The sequence below is a fragment of the Limanda limanda genome, chromosome 4 (genome assembly GCF_963576545.1).
Source record: "Limanda limanda chromosome 4, fLimLim1.1, whole genome shotgun sequence".
Lineage (NCBI taxonomy): Eukaryota > Metazoa > Chordata > Actinopteri > Pleuronectiformes > Pleuronectidae > Limanda > Limanda limanda.
This window is the reverse complement of record NC_083639.1, coordinates 13,035,839-13,049,490: the sequence shown is the minus strand read 5'-3', so window position 1 is coordinate 13,049,490 and position 13,652 is coordinate 13,035,839. Positions and strand designations below refer to the sequence as shown.

The following is a 13,652-nucleotide window of genomic DNA, read 5'->3' as shown; positions in this document are numbered from 1 at the left end:
ATCAGCTTAACTTCTTGTCAGTGACCTCTAACCGGGGATTTAACAAATTGATTTCCACACAATCATTAGACTAAAAACAGATAGACATCTTTATGCTCTTTTAATTCAACATATTAAGAAGACATAACTGTGTCCATGAATGCAGCTGTTACAGAATACCACACACCTTGAACCTATCATTGTCTACACACGGCCTTCAGGTTTAAACAGACGACTTGTTTCAAGCCTGGCTAGGCAGTATTACTCCTGTGTGTGTGTGCGTGTAAGTGTGTATATGCGCATGTATGAACTGGGTTTTGTAGGTTCTCACAATCAAAGTATACAACATGTGGAGAAGAGTGTTAAGTTCAAAACTGCTTTGTGTGTCCATGGCTCTTATACAGTGGCATTACATTACACATCGACAAAGTGCACGCACACACTCACTGATAATGTATACATCCAAATGTCCAAATAAAACTGCATACACTGCTTCTTTACCCAGGAAGTCTAGACAGAGCGTTCTGGTGGATTTTCAGCACACTCGCTTGCTTTTACTTTTGGCAGAATCTGCTCACTGAGTCGAGGGGTTTTCAGCAAGTTGTCCGTAAACAGTCCATTAAAAACCGGACCACCACCGGCAAGTCGCCGGTGGGAGCCAGATGAGGTTTGCAGAAGGTTCAGACTGACCAATCACTGCCCTTAATGATCCAGCGCATCCATCAAACACACCAGACACCACACTGTTCTCCTTAATTTCTTTCAAGGTTAACTGACTTTAAGCTCACTGCATTTCTAAGTGCTGAGTCTGTTAAAAGTGAACCTCATGAGGAATGTTGTCGCACTTCTTAGAAGTGACACACTGTCTTAAATTTTAAATATGTACACAAGTACATGTTTGATACTCCTGCGACCATGTTGGAACAACACGGTGAATCTGATTGGCATAGGTCCTCTGATCCTCAAGTCAATTCAGCATTTGGTTTCAAAAAAGATAATTCACACATCCTGAAGACGCTCATAATTCAATATCATCAAAATTTCAAGTGTTAGTCAGAATATTAAGCCCAATGTCTTAGAATGTCAGTAACAAAATCATATGTATATATAATGCACTTGAGGAAGGCATTGTGTATTCTTTTAACTCACTATCCTAAACAGCACAGCCTGGATGAAGAATGTAGCTGAGCTCAAGTCAAACATGAGAGACCCTGATTAAAAAGATTGAGGGACAGTGAATGACAAACAGAAACTGAACAAATCCGGCCTTAACGGCCACGTCTGGAATTAAATTCAGTTTTTTTTATGAGACATATGAGGGGAAAAAGACGACTTATTATCAATGCTCAGCGATAGAGCCGAGCTGGTTCTTTGATAATGGCCGTGATAGGTTTTTAAAATGACAAAATAACACGTGACCTTTGTGGTTGGCTGATGATCGATTACTGGTGAAAACACAGAAACATCTTTATGTGCATGACTTGGAGTTAGTTGTGTATGTTCGCTATGAAGCCTTTTTTTGGCATTCGACTACAAACCCTGATGCTAAAGCTGAGGTTAATTCATGAATAATCTGTGTCATGTAAATACAGGTTGATAGTATTTGATAACTATCACAGGTTGATAAGTTTGCATAGACCCTTTGAAACTCAACCATCACCATCTCAATAACATAATCTTACTGATATATATCTACCACTTGGAGCAACATACCCAACTTCACCCTTTGTACTGATTTTAGTTGATATAACAAAGCACAATAGAAGCTGTAGGAGTTGAACATGATATTTTTACATTCAATTTTATTTTTGTTCTTTAAAAATCAAAGATAACTTTGTGGCACATGGAAATGGCAAATCGCCATTATGTTTTTTTTGTGAATCTTTTTAATAGAAAAGCTTGTATCATGCCACCACTACAGCCAATAAGTGTTTTTAAATCCACTTGTGTTCAGCCAAACAGTAGACTACTCCTGCAGCATCATTATAAACACAGCGATAAACTCATAGACTTTATTCACAGCAGTAAAAAGAGTGAAATGGGGTATGTTCCAGAGACGTACAAAACACTTGTCTGAGAGGAGACATATCCACGAGTAAACTTATGCTGTGTTTGTGGTTCTGGTCATCCCTCTGACAGCTAAAAATTAAAAGCATAAAACACTGTAGGAGTGTACAGTCTTTAAGAGAGCAGGGGTGGGTTGGGTTGGTTTGAAGTCCTTCATGGGAGCGCACACGTTTTCTTTAGCCGGAGATTCTCTCAATTTCATCCAGATCGTCTGTGTCTAGTTTCTCAATTTTCTTATCTGTGGAGGAAAGACACGGATGACGGTTCGGATCATGGATGATCAGCAGCCTGACAATAACCATCTCGCCAAAATAATGAAAAAATACATTTAAGACGAAGCATAATACTCAAAGTACTAATGTTATTATATCATTTCTACAAGCGCATGAACACTCCACCACAACTTCACTGCATCATTGACCTATTGTTAGGAGAAAGACAGGTGTGTGTAGCTGCTGTCCAACTTACTGAAATGCTCCTGGATCTGTTGGAGGATGTTCATGCTCTGCTTGCTGTCCACCATGTTGATCGCCAGGCCCCGTTTGCCAAATCGACCTGTGCGGCCGATCCGGTGCAGGTAGGTCTCGTTGTCTGGGTTCCCGTCCTTGTCCACTGGTAAGTCAAAGTTGATCACCACAGAAACCTGCTCCACATCAATGCCTGAAAATAAGAGAAGCAAGTTCAACGATTTTTAATCAATACTGTCAATAACAGTTCAGTTAGTTTCAATAGAGGGATTTTCCACTAACAGAAAAACAGACGTGGCTCCACTCTTCATCTTTGATTAAAGTACATAAAGTCCACAACCAGGTGGAAACAGTGCATTATGGTTATGCTAAAGCTTTGCAAAAGAAACCCTATGAGAGCTAACCATAGGAACACACACAGTTCCGTGGTTTTTACTGTACCAACTCTCCAACAGTTGGCCACAGAAAATATTCAAGTAACAGTCAAATAAAGGTCATGATGATGCCATGTTTCTTCTTCCCATTCCCACATGGTCCTTACCTCGAGCACAAACGTTTGTCGTAACCAAGACCTTCTCCTTGCCCTCCCTGAAGCGATCAATGACAGCAGCCCTCTGCTCAACCTGCATTTCCCCACTGAGCAGCGCCACCTGGTGTCCTTCTCTAGACAGCTCACCTGCCAGCCAGCCTGCAGTCTTCCTAGTCTGAATCACACAGAGTAGAGTTTGTTGGTTATTAAACAGCCAACGAGGTGCATGTGTAGCAAAGGACAAAATGTAAAAAAATAACTTGGCAGTAGCAGTTGATTTAAAGAAAGAGAAAGAAAGCAAGGGTGCAATAATAACAAAATGTTTTTTATGATATCACAGTGATATCCGCTTGGACAATCACGATACACTTTGTTCATCATTGGGTCCAAGGGAAGGTTTGCTGCCAAAAACGATATCGTGTTCAAGAGAATGGAAGGGACGGATAGATTAACCGGAAAACACGATGCCTGGGGTCTCAGCTCTTACAGGCATGGAGGTATAACAACACTCCACTTCTAATACCACTAGAGAAAAAGCAACCTGTCTTCGTGGTCGACTGGAGTAAAACACCAGGGTCAAACTTCTGTGAACTCACATGGCAGAAGATCATGGCCTGGGCGATAGTGATGGTTCCGTAGATGTTACAGAGGGCCTGGAACTTCTCCTCTTTGCAGTTGCACAACACATAGTACTGTTTGATGGTGTCCAGCGTCTCCTCCTCTCGCTTCAGTTTGATGACGTTGGGGTCAGGCACAATGCGCTGGGCGAAATTCCACACGGTTTCTTCAAATGTGGCCGAAAACAGCAACATTTGGCAGTTTTTAGGCAGCATCCTGTGTGGCAGGGCAGAGAGGAGACAACCAATCAGCAGTTGTAGATCGGGAAGCTTGAAAAAGGTTACTTTACAAGATAAATATAACTGTTGATAGATCAGGAACACATCCATCATGGTTTCATGACATTGTTCATAGGCTTGTGTGCTTTTTCAAGCTTTTAACAGTTGTAGGGGTGCAATGATTAGTCGACGTCGTCGACAAATCGATGACCAAAATAGTCGCCGACGAATTTACCCGTCGATGATTCGTTGGTGACGTCATAGCGCGTGTTTCTCGTGCCACGCAGCGGAACTAAACGTTGTTTTACCGGAGGTGCTGATGAAAGCAGCTGAGGAGTGAGCCATCTCGCTCCCTTCCTATCTCTGAAAGTCGCGCATGTGCAATAGCGACGAAACATGGACCAATGTCGGCGTCCGCTGCCGCGCGCAGTCGCGCACCAGGAAGTAAAAAGTTCGGGAGAACTTCACTCTTAACAGCCCGAGAAAAACTACATGCAGTATCTGTACAGAGGACCTGCTCTCCAGGGCAGCAGGACACGCGCATGTGAGGAGGAGGAGTCACGTGTGACTTCGTAACGGAGACGATGCGGACTCGCCTCTGTCAGATGTTATATATACACGTTTATACCTGCGCGCAGGATTCTAGCATCCATTACAAAAATATGGTTTAAACTTTTAATTAACGAGTTTAAAAGCTTTATGTTATCCTATTGCCTGACAAACGTCTTGTTTTAATCAAAATGATTTAGTCCGAAGAAGACTGTAGTTTCTTTTGTTGATGTTTTTATTAATGTTATTTTCCCTGTCCTTTTTTGTTAACACGAAAAATGGATTCTTGATTTTTAATTTATTTTTAGTACCAGCACTTGGCCTGTTCTTGGTTCACAGTAAAAAGGGAAACTTAAATTTAAATTAATTTTTTTTATTAGCACTTTGCCTGTCCTTGGTTTTAAATGGACAAAAACTTGATTTTTCTTTGCTTTTGTGTCAACAGTACCCTTATATGCAGCAAAGTTTATTAAAAGACATTTTTTATAATGAAGTATCTATCTTTATTGTCTTTATTTTCAGTCATCACATGCCTTGAACAACCTCAAGCTAAATTTAAAAGCTGCTTGCTAAATAATAGCTATTGAGAATTTTAGTCATTCATAATCCGATTAGTCGATTAATCGTTTCAATAATCGACTATCAGAATAGTCGTTAGTTGCAGCCCTAAACAGTTGAGTATTTTAATTTAAATTTGGTTTATTTCAACTAACCTCTGTATGCGGATACTCTGGTCCTGGTGACCCTGGGTGGCGATCATGACGTCAGCCTCGTCCAGCACAAACACCATGATCTTCTTGGGGTCTATGAACTTGAACTTACTGCACCAGTCCAGCATCGTACCAGGTGTGCCAATAACTACCTGTTCCTGCAACTTGTGGCCACGTTGCACTGCAAAATTCACAAGAAACAAGAGAATTACTAACACACAAAGATATCTCTCAGGGGCAGGAATGCATGTTTTCATCAAAAGGAACCGTTAGGTCATTGCACACAGGCACTGTTAAAAGAAAGGACTCCTTACATTTATTTCCTCTGATGGCGTAGACCAGTTTGACTTCAGGATAGTGTTTGCCCATCTGCTCGATCACCTTACCAGTCTGAAGTGCCAGTTCATAGGTGGGTGACACACACAGGCACTGATGGGGGGAAATTTTAAGAATTAATGCTAGTTTATTTCGATTGATCAACATGTCATTGGCTTTAACTAATTTGGGAGGAAGAAAGAATTAAATCAATAGAAATGGGGCGTGAAAAGCATATACATCGAAATGCTCAGTCATATTAACAAATCAAGTCTTTCTAAAACAGTGAGAGAAGTGAGAACTGACCTGGGGATATCTGTTGTTGGGGTCGACGTGGCTGAGCATGGCCAGGACAAAGGCAGCTGTCTTCCCTGTTCCCGACTGCGACTGGGCAATGAGATTCTGTGGACTGGAGGAAATAAGGGAATTAGCTCACAGACACTAATGGTAAAAAAATGATTTTGGGCTTATCACCTTTCTTGACATAAAAACAATGATATTTAAATTATTTTTCAAGTTATACCCAAAATACTCACGGTTCAGCCAGCATCATAGGTAAGGCAGTTTCCTGGATTTTAGATGGCCGATTGAAGCCCATGCTGTACACGCCCTCAAGCAGCTGAGGTTTGCTACACACGAAAGAAAAACATACACATAATCAGCAGAGTTTGTGTACACACATTTAAGGGAGGGTGTAAACACTACACAACCCTCAATAACTACACACAGCTGTCAAATACAAAGCACAATAGCTGACAAACTAATAATGACGAGTGCAGTGACCGTTCTAAACCTGCCAGTGCTCTTGTTGCAGCTTTCTTTTTGAAATTGTAAAAGTGACCTGCAGTGATTCACCTGCTGCCAATAAACACCTCCTGCATGACTCAGAAACCTGAAGTGGCCAACGCTCAGTTGTCGTGATCAACTACTTCACTTGTGTTGATAAGCCCCAGCCACCGCTGCTACAGAGCTCTGGTCGTCTGTTTAATCAAAGTTTATTAATGTTGACGAATCACTTGTCTAAATTGCACCAAATTTGACACTGCATTTCCTTGGGCCTTTAACAATACACATGTCAAAAGTGGAGCTGTTAAGATGAATTCATCTTTAGATTTGCAAGCGGCAGTCAGACAGACTTCTGGAATTATTGGTGACAAGTGAAAACCACAGCGACACTCAATTATATTCATTCGAAAAAAAGAAGATATACTTACAGTCGCAACTCCTCAAAAGACTTGACAGAGTAGAGTGGAGAGTTTGGATCTTTCTGAAGAACTTCCACTGTGTTCGTATTGTTGACTAGATTACTCCTGATCAGCTTGTTGAGCAACGATTGTGCCGCTTTGTCATCTGAAAGAGGAAAAGTTACAATAGCTGTCACGACTCTAGAGAGTGTCTTCGTTTAAGACACTGGAGGGGGGGGGGGGGGGTCAGACAGGGGAATACATGTGATCGTAATAAGTTACCTTTGCCATCGACATCGTCCTCATTTGACTTGACCTCGCCTTCGCCTTCACCTTCTGACTTCGCAGCTGCGGGGGTCGACTCTGTTAAGTGTGCTGCGGTGCCTGCAATGTTTACAAACTTGTATTTAGACTTGAATGGATGTACTGGACAAGCACGTATCTCACCATTGAGTCTCACACGTATTGCAGCTTTATGCACTCACCATTCTCTTCTGTTTTTTTTGTAATATGGAGGTTACCGATCTGAAAGGAGGAACATCAGAAAGTTTGGTTAAGTCTGTGTCTCTGGTGATAAACATTGAGACACCAACACGTTCAGCTGAGCCATTAAAGAGCCTCTTGCGTCAGATACTTGTTAGCTAAATACGTGCTAACGCTAGTAACACGGCAGCACGCAGCATATCGGATCTAGCTAACTTGTTGTAGCTTTGTAGCCGAACCGGGACCAACCGGTAGTTTCGATTTTAATCACATAAACAAAAATACGATACGAGCTGCCGCGGGGCCCCGTCTATTCACTGGGAGTGTTTGAGTAACACGTTTTCAAACGTGAAATGTAAAGTGAAGCGATAGGGTTTGGTCAACATTGTGTGAGACCAGGCCAGTGCATCCTCCGAGCAGCTAACAACACGTTAGCTTGTGTTGCGTAAGTTGGGATTTACCGATTCCGCCGCGGCTTCTTGTTCATCCACCGCCTGGGCCCAGGAGTCCGTCGCCATCGTGGGTCAGTTTCTTCTTCTTCCTACTGCACTCGGGATAATTCAACGATAAAAGCGAGCACGGACTGCGGAGTCAGTAATGTGAAAGTAACTGTGGTCCACAATGGCGTGCCGACACCGATTCTAGGTACTTTTGCAACCACTCACTTGTCCGGGGAGGAAAGGCCAAGTGATAATAGTTCCCAGTGCCGTGAAAGTTCCCACCTGGAACAAAAAGTACAACAGGGTCTTTCATTTCAAATTTGAACAAATTGGTTACATTTAATAATTAATTTAAACACATACATTTTATTCCAATTATTTTAGTAGAACCCGGCAGATTGAAGGTTGAATATTAAGAAACAATTCTCGGCTGGACCTCTAGGTGGCGTCACAACGTTTAGCAAAGGATCCCCCCTGTTAAAGTTAAATACAGTACACATATACCTGTCAGTAGCGCGCGCGCACAAACACACACACACACTCTCTCTCTCTCTCTCTCTCTCTCTCTCTCTCTCTCTCTCTCTCTCTCTCTCTCTCTCTCTCTCTCTCTCTCTCTCTCTCTCTCTCTCTCTCTCTCTCTCTAGAATAACCAAATCTGTTGGTAATATGCTCTAACATATTAGTGTTATGATGCTGGCCACCTTTGGTAAAATCACGGTCCTCGTCAGTTGAACAGATCAAGCGATTCTACCCCTCTGGAATAATGGCCTAAGTCAAAAGACAATGTGACTTAGGCTATTTTACAATAGTAATCATAACATCAAAGTAACACCAAAGTAACATCGAAGTATTCCTTTGATGTTACATCAAAAAATCAAAGTTTCCTCTGGAATCCCAGATGCAGCTTAATACAAGTGACCACAAGTACCAGGCCAAGACTCTGTTTCAGATGGAGCGGACCTTACCTTAAAAACTCCCGTTGATGTGGTTTAAGGCGCCAAGCAGACACATCCTCACCATGGAGAGGACCTATCTGATGATGATGATGCCAGAAGCGATCCAGACTATACCCCATGAGTCCTTTGAAGGTGAAATCAAAGACCATTTAGAACTCTGGGAGATCAAAGTGTGGAGCGACGGTTGCGATTATCAGAACCGCAATGCATGTGTGCCGAATGCATTCTCTCAGCTTGCAAGGAAATATGGGGTACTATACAGAAGTACCTTGTTGCAGGGCACACACAAATGGAGTGTGACAACATGCATAGTACTTTTGAACGCATAATAGTTACGGTTATCTTCACCCCGAGAGACTACGTCGTCATCTTACTCCAGACTGCAAGAATCAGGCCATTACCTACCATGTGAAGGTGCTCAAGCATGATGAGTTCCTGAAAATTAAGGAATCGGAATTCCTTCAAATCAGAATCAGAATCAGAATCAGAATCAGTATCAAGATGTATTTAGGTAGGTATTTAAGATGTATTTAGGAATTTGCTTTGATCTATAGGTGCATACAATGAACATAAAACATAAAAACACAATAAGTACTACAAAGAAGAAAAAAAAACAATAAATCATATAAAAAGATATAAAAGATAAAAAGTAAAGTAAAAGGGAAAATGCAAAATGCAAAACAGGAGTGCAATGTAATGGGTGTTAATGTAACACAGACTTTGAGGCGTGGGGGTCCCGGCCCTTGTTGATAAGGCCAACTGCAGCCGGGAAGAAGCTGGTCTTGTGGCTTGAGGTTTTGGTCCTGATGGCCCGCAGCCTCCTGCCGGAGGGAAGAACCTAGAAGAGTTTGTGACCCAGGTGAGAAGGATCAGACACAATCTTACCTGCATGCCTCAGGGTCCTAGAGGCAAACAGGTCCTGTAGAGATGGCAGATTGCAGCCAATCACCTTCTCAGCAGAACGGATGATACGCTGCAGGCTGCCTTTGTCGTTGGCAGTGGCAGCAGCGAACCAGATGGAGATGGAGGAGGTGATGCAGGTGTAGAAGTGCACCATCATTGTCTATGGCAGGTTGAACTTCTACAGCTGCCGCAGGAAGTACATCCCCTGTTGAGCTCTTTTGGTGAGGGAGCTGATGTTCAGCTCCCACTTGAGGTCCTTGGAGATGATGGTGCCCAGGAAGCGGAAGGACTCCGCAGTGACGACTGGGGAGTCTCTCAGGGTGATGGGGGTGGGTGGAGCTGGGTTCTTTCTAAAGTCTACAACCATCACAAATGTTTTCAGAGCATTGAGCTCCAGTTTGTTCTGACCACACCAGGTCACAAGATGGTCAATCTCCCACCTGTAGGCGGACTCATCCCCACCAGAGATGAGCCCAATGAGGGTGGTGTCGTCCGCAAACTTAAGGAGTTTGACGGAATGGTGAATGGAGGTGCAGCTGTTGGTATACAGGGAGAATAGTAGAGGGGATAGAACCCAGCCTCGAGGGGAACCGGTGCTTATGGTCCTGGAATCAGAGACATGCTTCCCCAGCCTCACGTGTTGCCTGCTGACAGACAGGAAGTCAGCTGGGAGAGCTTGTACTGTAGCAGACCCGGAATGATGGTGTTGAAGGCAGAGCTGCAGTCCACAAACAGGATCCTGGAGTAGGTTCCTGAGGAGTCCAGGTGCTGGAGGATGAAGTGAAGGGCCATGTTTACTGCATCGTCTACAGACCTGTTGGCTCTGTAGGCAAACTGCAGGGGGTCCAGGAGAGGGTCAGTGATGGCTTACTTCATTGGCATCAGACCAGGCAAAAAAGCTGTAGATCCGACTGTGCATCACTTGTCGGCTCTTTAGTTTAGCAGTGAAGGCAGGTCCATTTCAAGCTGTCCTTCTCGGAGGACTCTGCGTGTAAGTCAGCATTAAGAATATTCTTTCTTAAAAGAAGAATCCCTTGTGCAGGTGAAATGAAACAGTACTGGATTAGATGCATTCAAATGAGGTGGCTAACATCTTGTAGTAGGAGTAGTAGGCGTTTTCATGGCAGCCCTCAGGCTTTGTACAGATGGTTTGTATTGATTAAGTTCTTTTACTCGTCACGCTGCACCTGAATGGTTTTTGCAGATACAGTGCTGTTTTGAGCAACACTCAGTGACAACAATATGGCCTTGTGTTAAAAAACACACGATTTAGTAAAACATCAGAGTAGGAAAAAGAAATTGCACCAGACCTCTGCCAGTATAAATGACCTGGTTTAAGAAATGTCTCATTATTTCACCTCATTGCATCAAACAGAGTCATATCCAACTTTTTCTCTGATAAACCATGCTTAATTTTTTGTAAACATTAAGTGAAATCTTTTGTTTAGCCTTGAACGAAAATGAATGAAACACAGAATCATGAATGAACTTCTGTGACGATACTCGTGTTTAAACAGTTACAACCAGTAATGAGTGAGAGAACCCATTGAAATCAAATTGTTTAGATTTAAGTTTGTGCTATTGTTTTCCTTAAACATATTTTGTATATATTTATTTTTCTTGGTACATTTCAATATTTGTACACTTTATGTATTTATTTTTTCATATTCAGAATTCCAGTTGTTGTTATCATTGCTGGTCTGTTCCTGACATTTTTAGTTAATAAAGTTTAAAAAAAGTACAGAGTGAGATAAGTTTGATCCCATACTTTAAACAATGCATTTGAAACTATAAATTATTGCAGTTTTTCAAGCCGCATGTATATCTTTGACCAAAAAAATTAGCACATTACTAAACTACATACAAGTTAATAAAAGTTACGAAACCGGGTCTCCCTAAAACATACTGATGTAAAAATCAAATAAACCTGATTGTTTCTAAAAATCTTTCAGAGGACTTTGAGATACTGAGATTAGACATTTAAAGAGTCATCCTAAAACGACAAACCACAATTATTGTATAATGAGTTGGTACTATTTCTTCCTTTGAATCACTGCTCCATGGCCAAGAAATCACCCACAGAAAAACCTTGTTTAAGACCACAGCTTGTTGTTCTCACACTCTGGCTTCTGTAAGGATTAAACTAATGAGACACATCATGTTTATGAGGGAATTGTAGAGATGCTGGTTTCTAGATTTTCTTAATTTAGGACGCCGTATGGACTTTAACTCTTCACACATGAGATGCTCCCATCTACATTATGAATATTTGCATTGCCCAGAATGACAACCTATGTCTTTAAGTGTGCAGCACAAAGATTCTTCATCTGAAACAGTTGATGAAACCAAGGTCTTCACTCACGTGTTCCCTCCTGTGTCGGCCCATGTCGGTGCAGTGGTGCAACAAGCCCTCCATGGTGCTGTGGTGGAGACCAGGCTATTAACCGGAGCAGGCCTTCATCAAGGAGCAAGCAGGAGCACCCGGGGTCACCTCTAGAGCCAGACTGCTGTGGCTGGCTGCTCCTTAATTGAATGCAGAATTGATTTCACACATTTCGACTGTTCCACTGGGATAGATAGATAGATGATGACAGTGGCTTTGGATTGTGCTGAAGGAGATTACATTGATCTCCGTTCCGCTGTCAACGTTCACTGCCGCTGTGTGCGCGCGTCAGTCCTCAGAGTTTATCCACGTGTGTGTGTGTGTGCGTGTGTGCGTGTGTGTGTGTGTGTGTGTACGTGCTCGCATCACCAGATGTGTGTCAGTATGTGAGAGAGGGTACAGGGAGTCTGTTCAGGTCGTCAATTTGGAGACAAATTTGTCAAACTCTGGAAGAAGAGTTGAGTTTATTGTTGCCTCCAATCAGCTGCCTTGCTGGAGGTATCCATGGCAACTGAAGGAGTAAAAGTAAGGTTTGAGGTCTCCAGAGAATTTGGAAGAAACAGAGAGAAGGACTTTGTGTTGCCACATAAGGACTCATTTCAACATGACAGAGAGGATATCAAAGTGGAGTGGCCGTGGTTTTCTGTGGGAACAAACCGAACAAAGATAAGCACTCAGCCCACAAACACAAATGTAAGAGCGCTCAAACACTACTCCATACTCATACATATACTGTATGTCACCATTTATACCGCCAATACAACCACTCTCCTGTGCTCTCCATATATTCAGAGAGTAACACTTCATCAAGCTGCGAACACACGGAGCTTGAATCTGCATCTTGAACAGATGATCTGTCCCTGGGTAGAAATAAATAAATTAACACTGTTAAGCCAGAATGTAAAAAAAAAGGATAAGACGCAGAAAAGGTAAAACACCAAATATTAAACCTTGAGTTCCCTTTTGTCTATTTTGTGTCAATTGAGGTGTGTGTGTGTGTTTGTGTGTGTGTGTTTGTGTGTGTGTGTGTGTGTGTGTGTGTGTGTGTGTGTGTGTGTTTGTGTGTGTGTGTGTGTGTGCGTGTGTGTGTGCGTGTGTGTGTTTGTGTGTGTGTGTGTGCGTGCGTGTGTGTGTGTGTGTGTGTGTGTGTGTTTGTGTGTGTGTGTGTGTGTGTGTTTGTGTGTGTTTGTGTGTGTGCGTGTGCGTGTGTGTGCGTGTGCGTGTGTGTGTTTGTGTGTGTGTGTGTGTGTGCGTGTGTGTGTGTGTGTGTGTGTGTGTGTGTTTGTGTGTGTTTGTGTGTGTGCGTGTGCGTGTGTGTGCGTGTGCGTGTGTGTGTTTGTGTGTGTGTGTGTGTGTGTGCGTGTGTGTGTGTGTGTGTGTGTGTGTGTGTGTGTGTGTGTGTGTGTGTGTGTGTGTGTGTGTGTGTGTGTGTGTGTGTGTGTGTTGTGTGTGGCATGCAGCGATGATTTGATTTACTTGGAAGATAGAGGTTATCTGCTGGAAGTCTTTACCCCTTTAGTATATGTTCATGTGTAATGTAAATCTCATGTTGGATGGTCCCCATGACACAAATATAAAATATTAATCCAACTTATTCAATCTTTCACACATCGTCGCAAGGTGGTTTTAAATTGGGAAAAGGCTGAAAAGGGCGTTTCACCATTTGTCAGTTGTGCTTTTGGTTTGGAGACAAACACTAATTGAGCAGCCGGATTAAAAGATACAAAGCACAACACCAAAAAAGAAAACACATAAAAGTTTATTTCAAGTCTGTACATCAATCCAAACATTCCATTTTCACATTTCGTAAAGTGAAAATACATCTGAAGATGTCATGTCGGCCTGATGTTT

The 13,652-nt window shown here is 42.5% G+C and overlaps 1 protein-coding gene across 1 annotated transcript; it reads right to left on the bottom strand.

Moving 5' to 3' along the window:
• Positions 1-83: 83 nt before the first annotated feature.
• Positions 84-7,759, bottom strand: LOC132999449 (ATP-dependent RNA helicase DDX19B-like). Its single transcript, XM_061069132.1, has 12 exons — positions 7,581-7,759; positions 7,122-7,161; positions 6,919-7,020; positions 6,667-6,802; positions 5,989-6,081; positions 5,759-5,861; positions 5,452-5,566; positions 5,141-5,318; positions 3,639-3,876; positions 3,055-3,217; positions 2,515-2,706; positions 84-2,284 (listed from the first exon to the last, which is right to left on the bottom strand). The coding sequence occupies exons 1-12, from the start codon at positions 7,635-7,637 to the stop codon at positions 2,223-2,225; spliced, it is 1,479 nt and encodes a 492-aa protein (XP_060925115.1). The 5' UTR covers positions 7,638-7,759; the 3' UTR covers positions 84-2,222.
• Between the last annotated feature and the right edge of the window lie 5,893 nt (positions 7,760-13,652).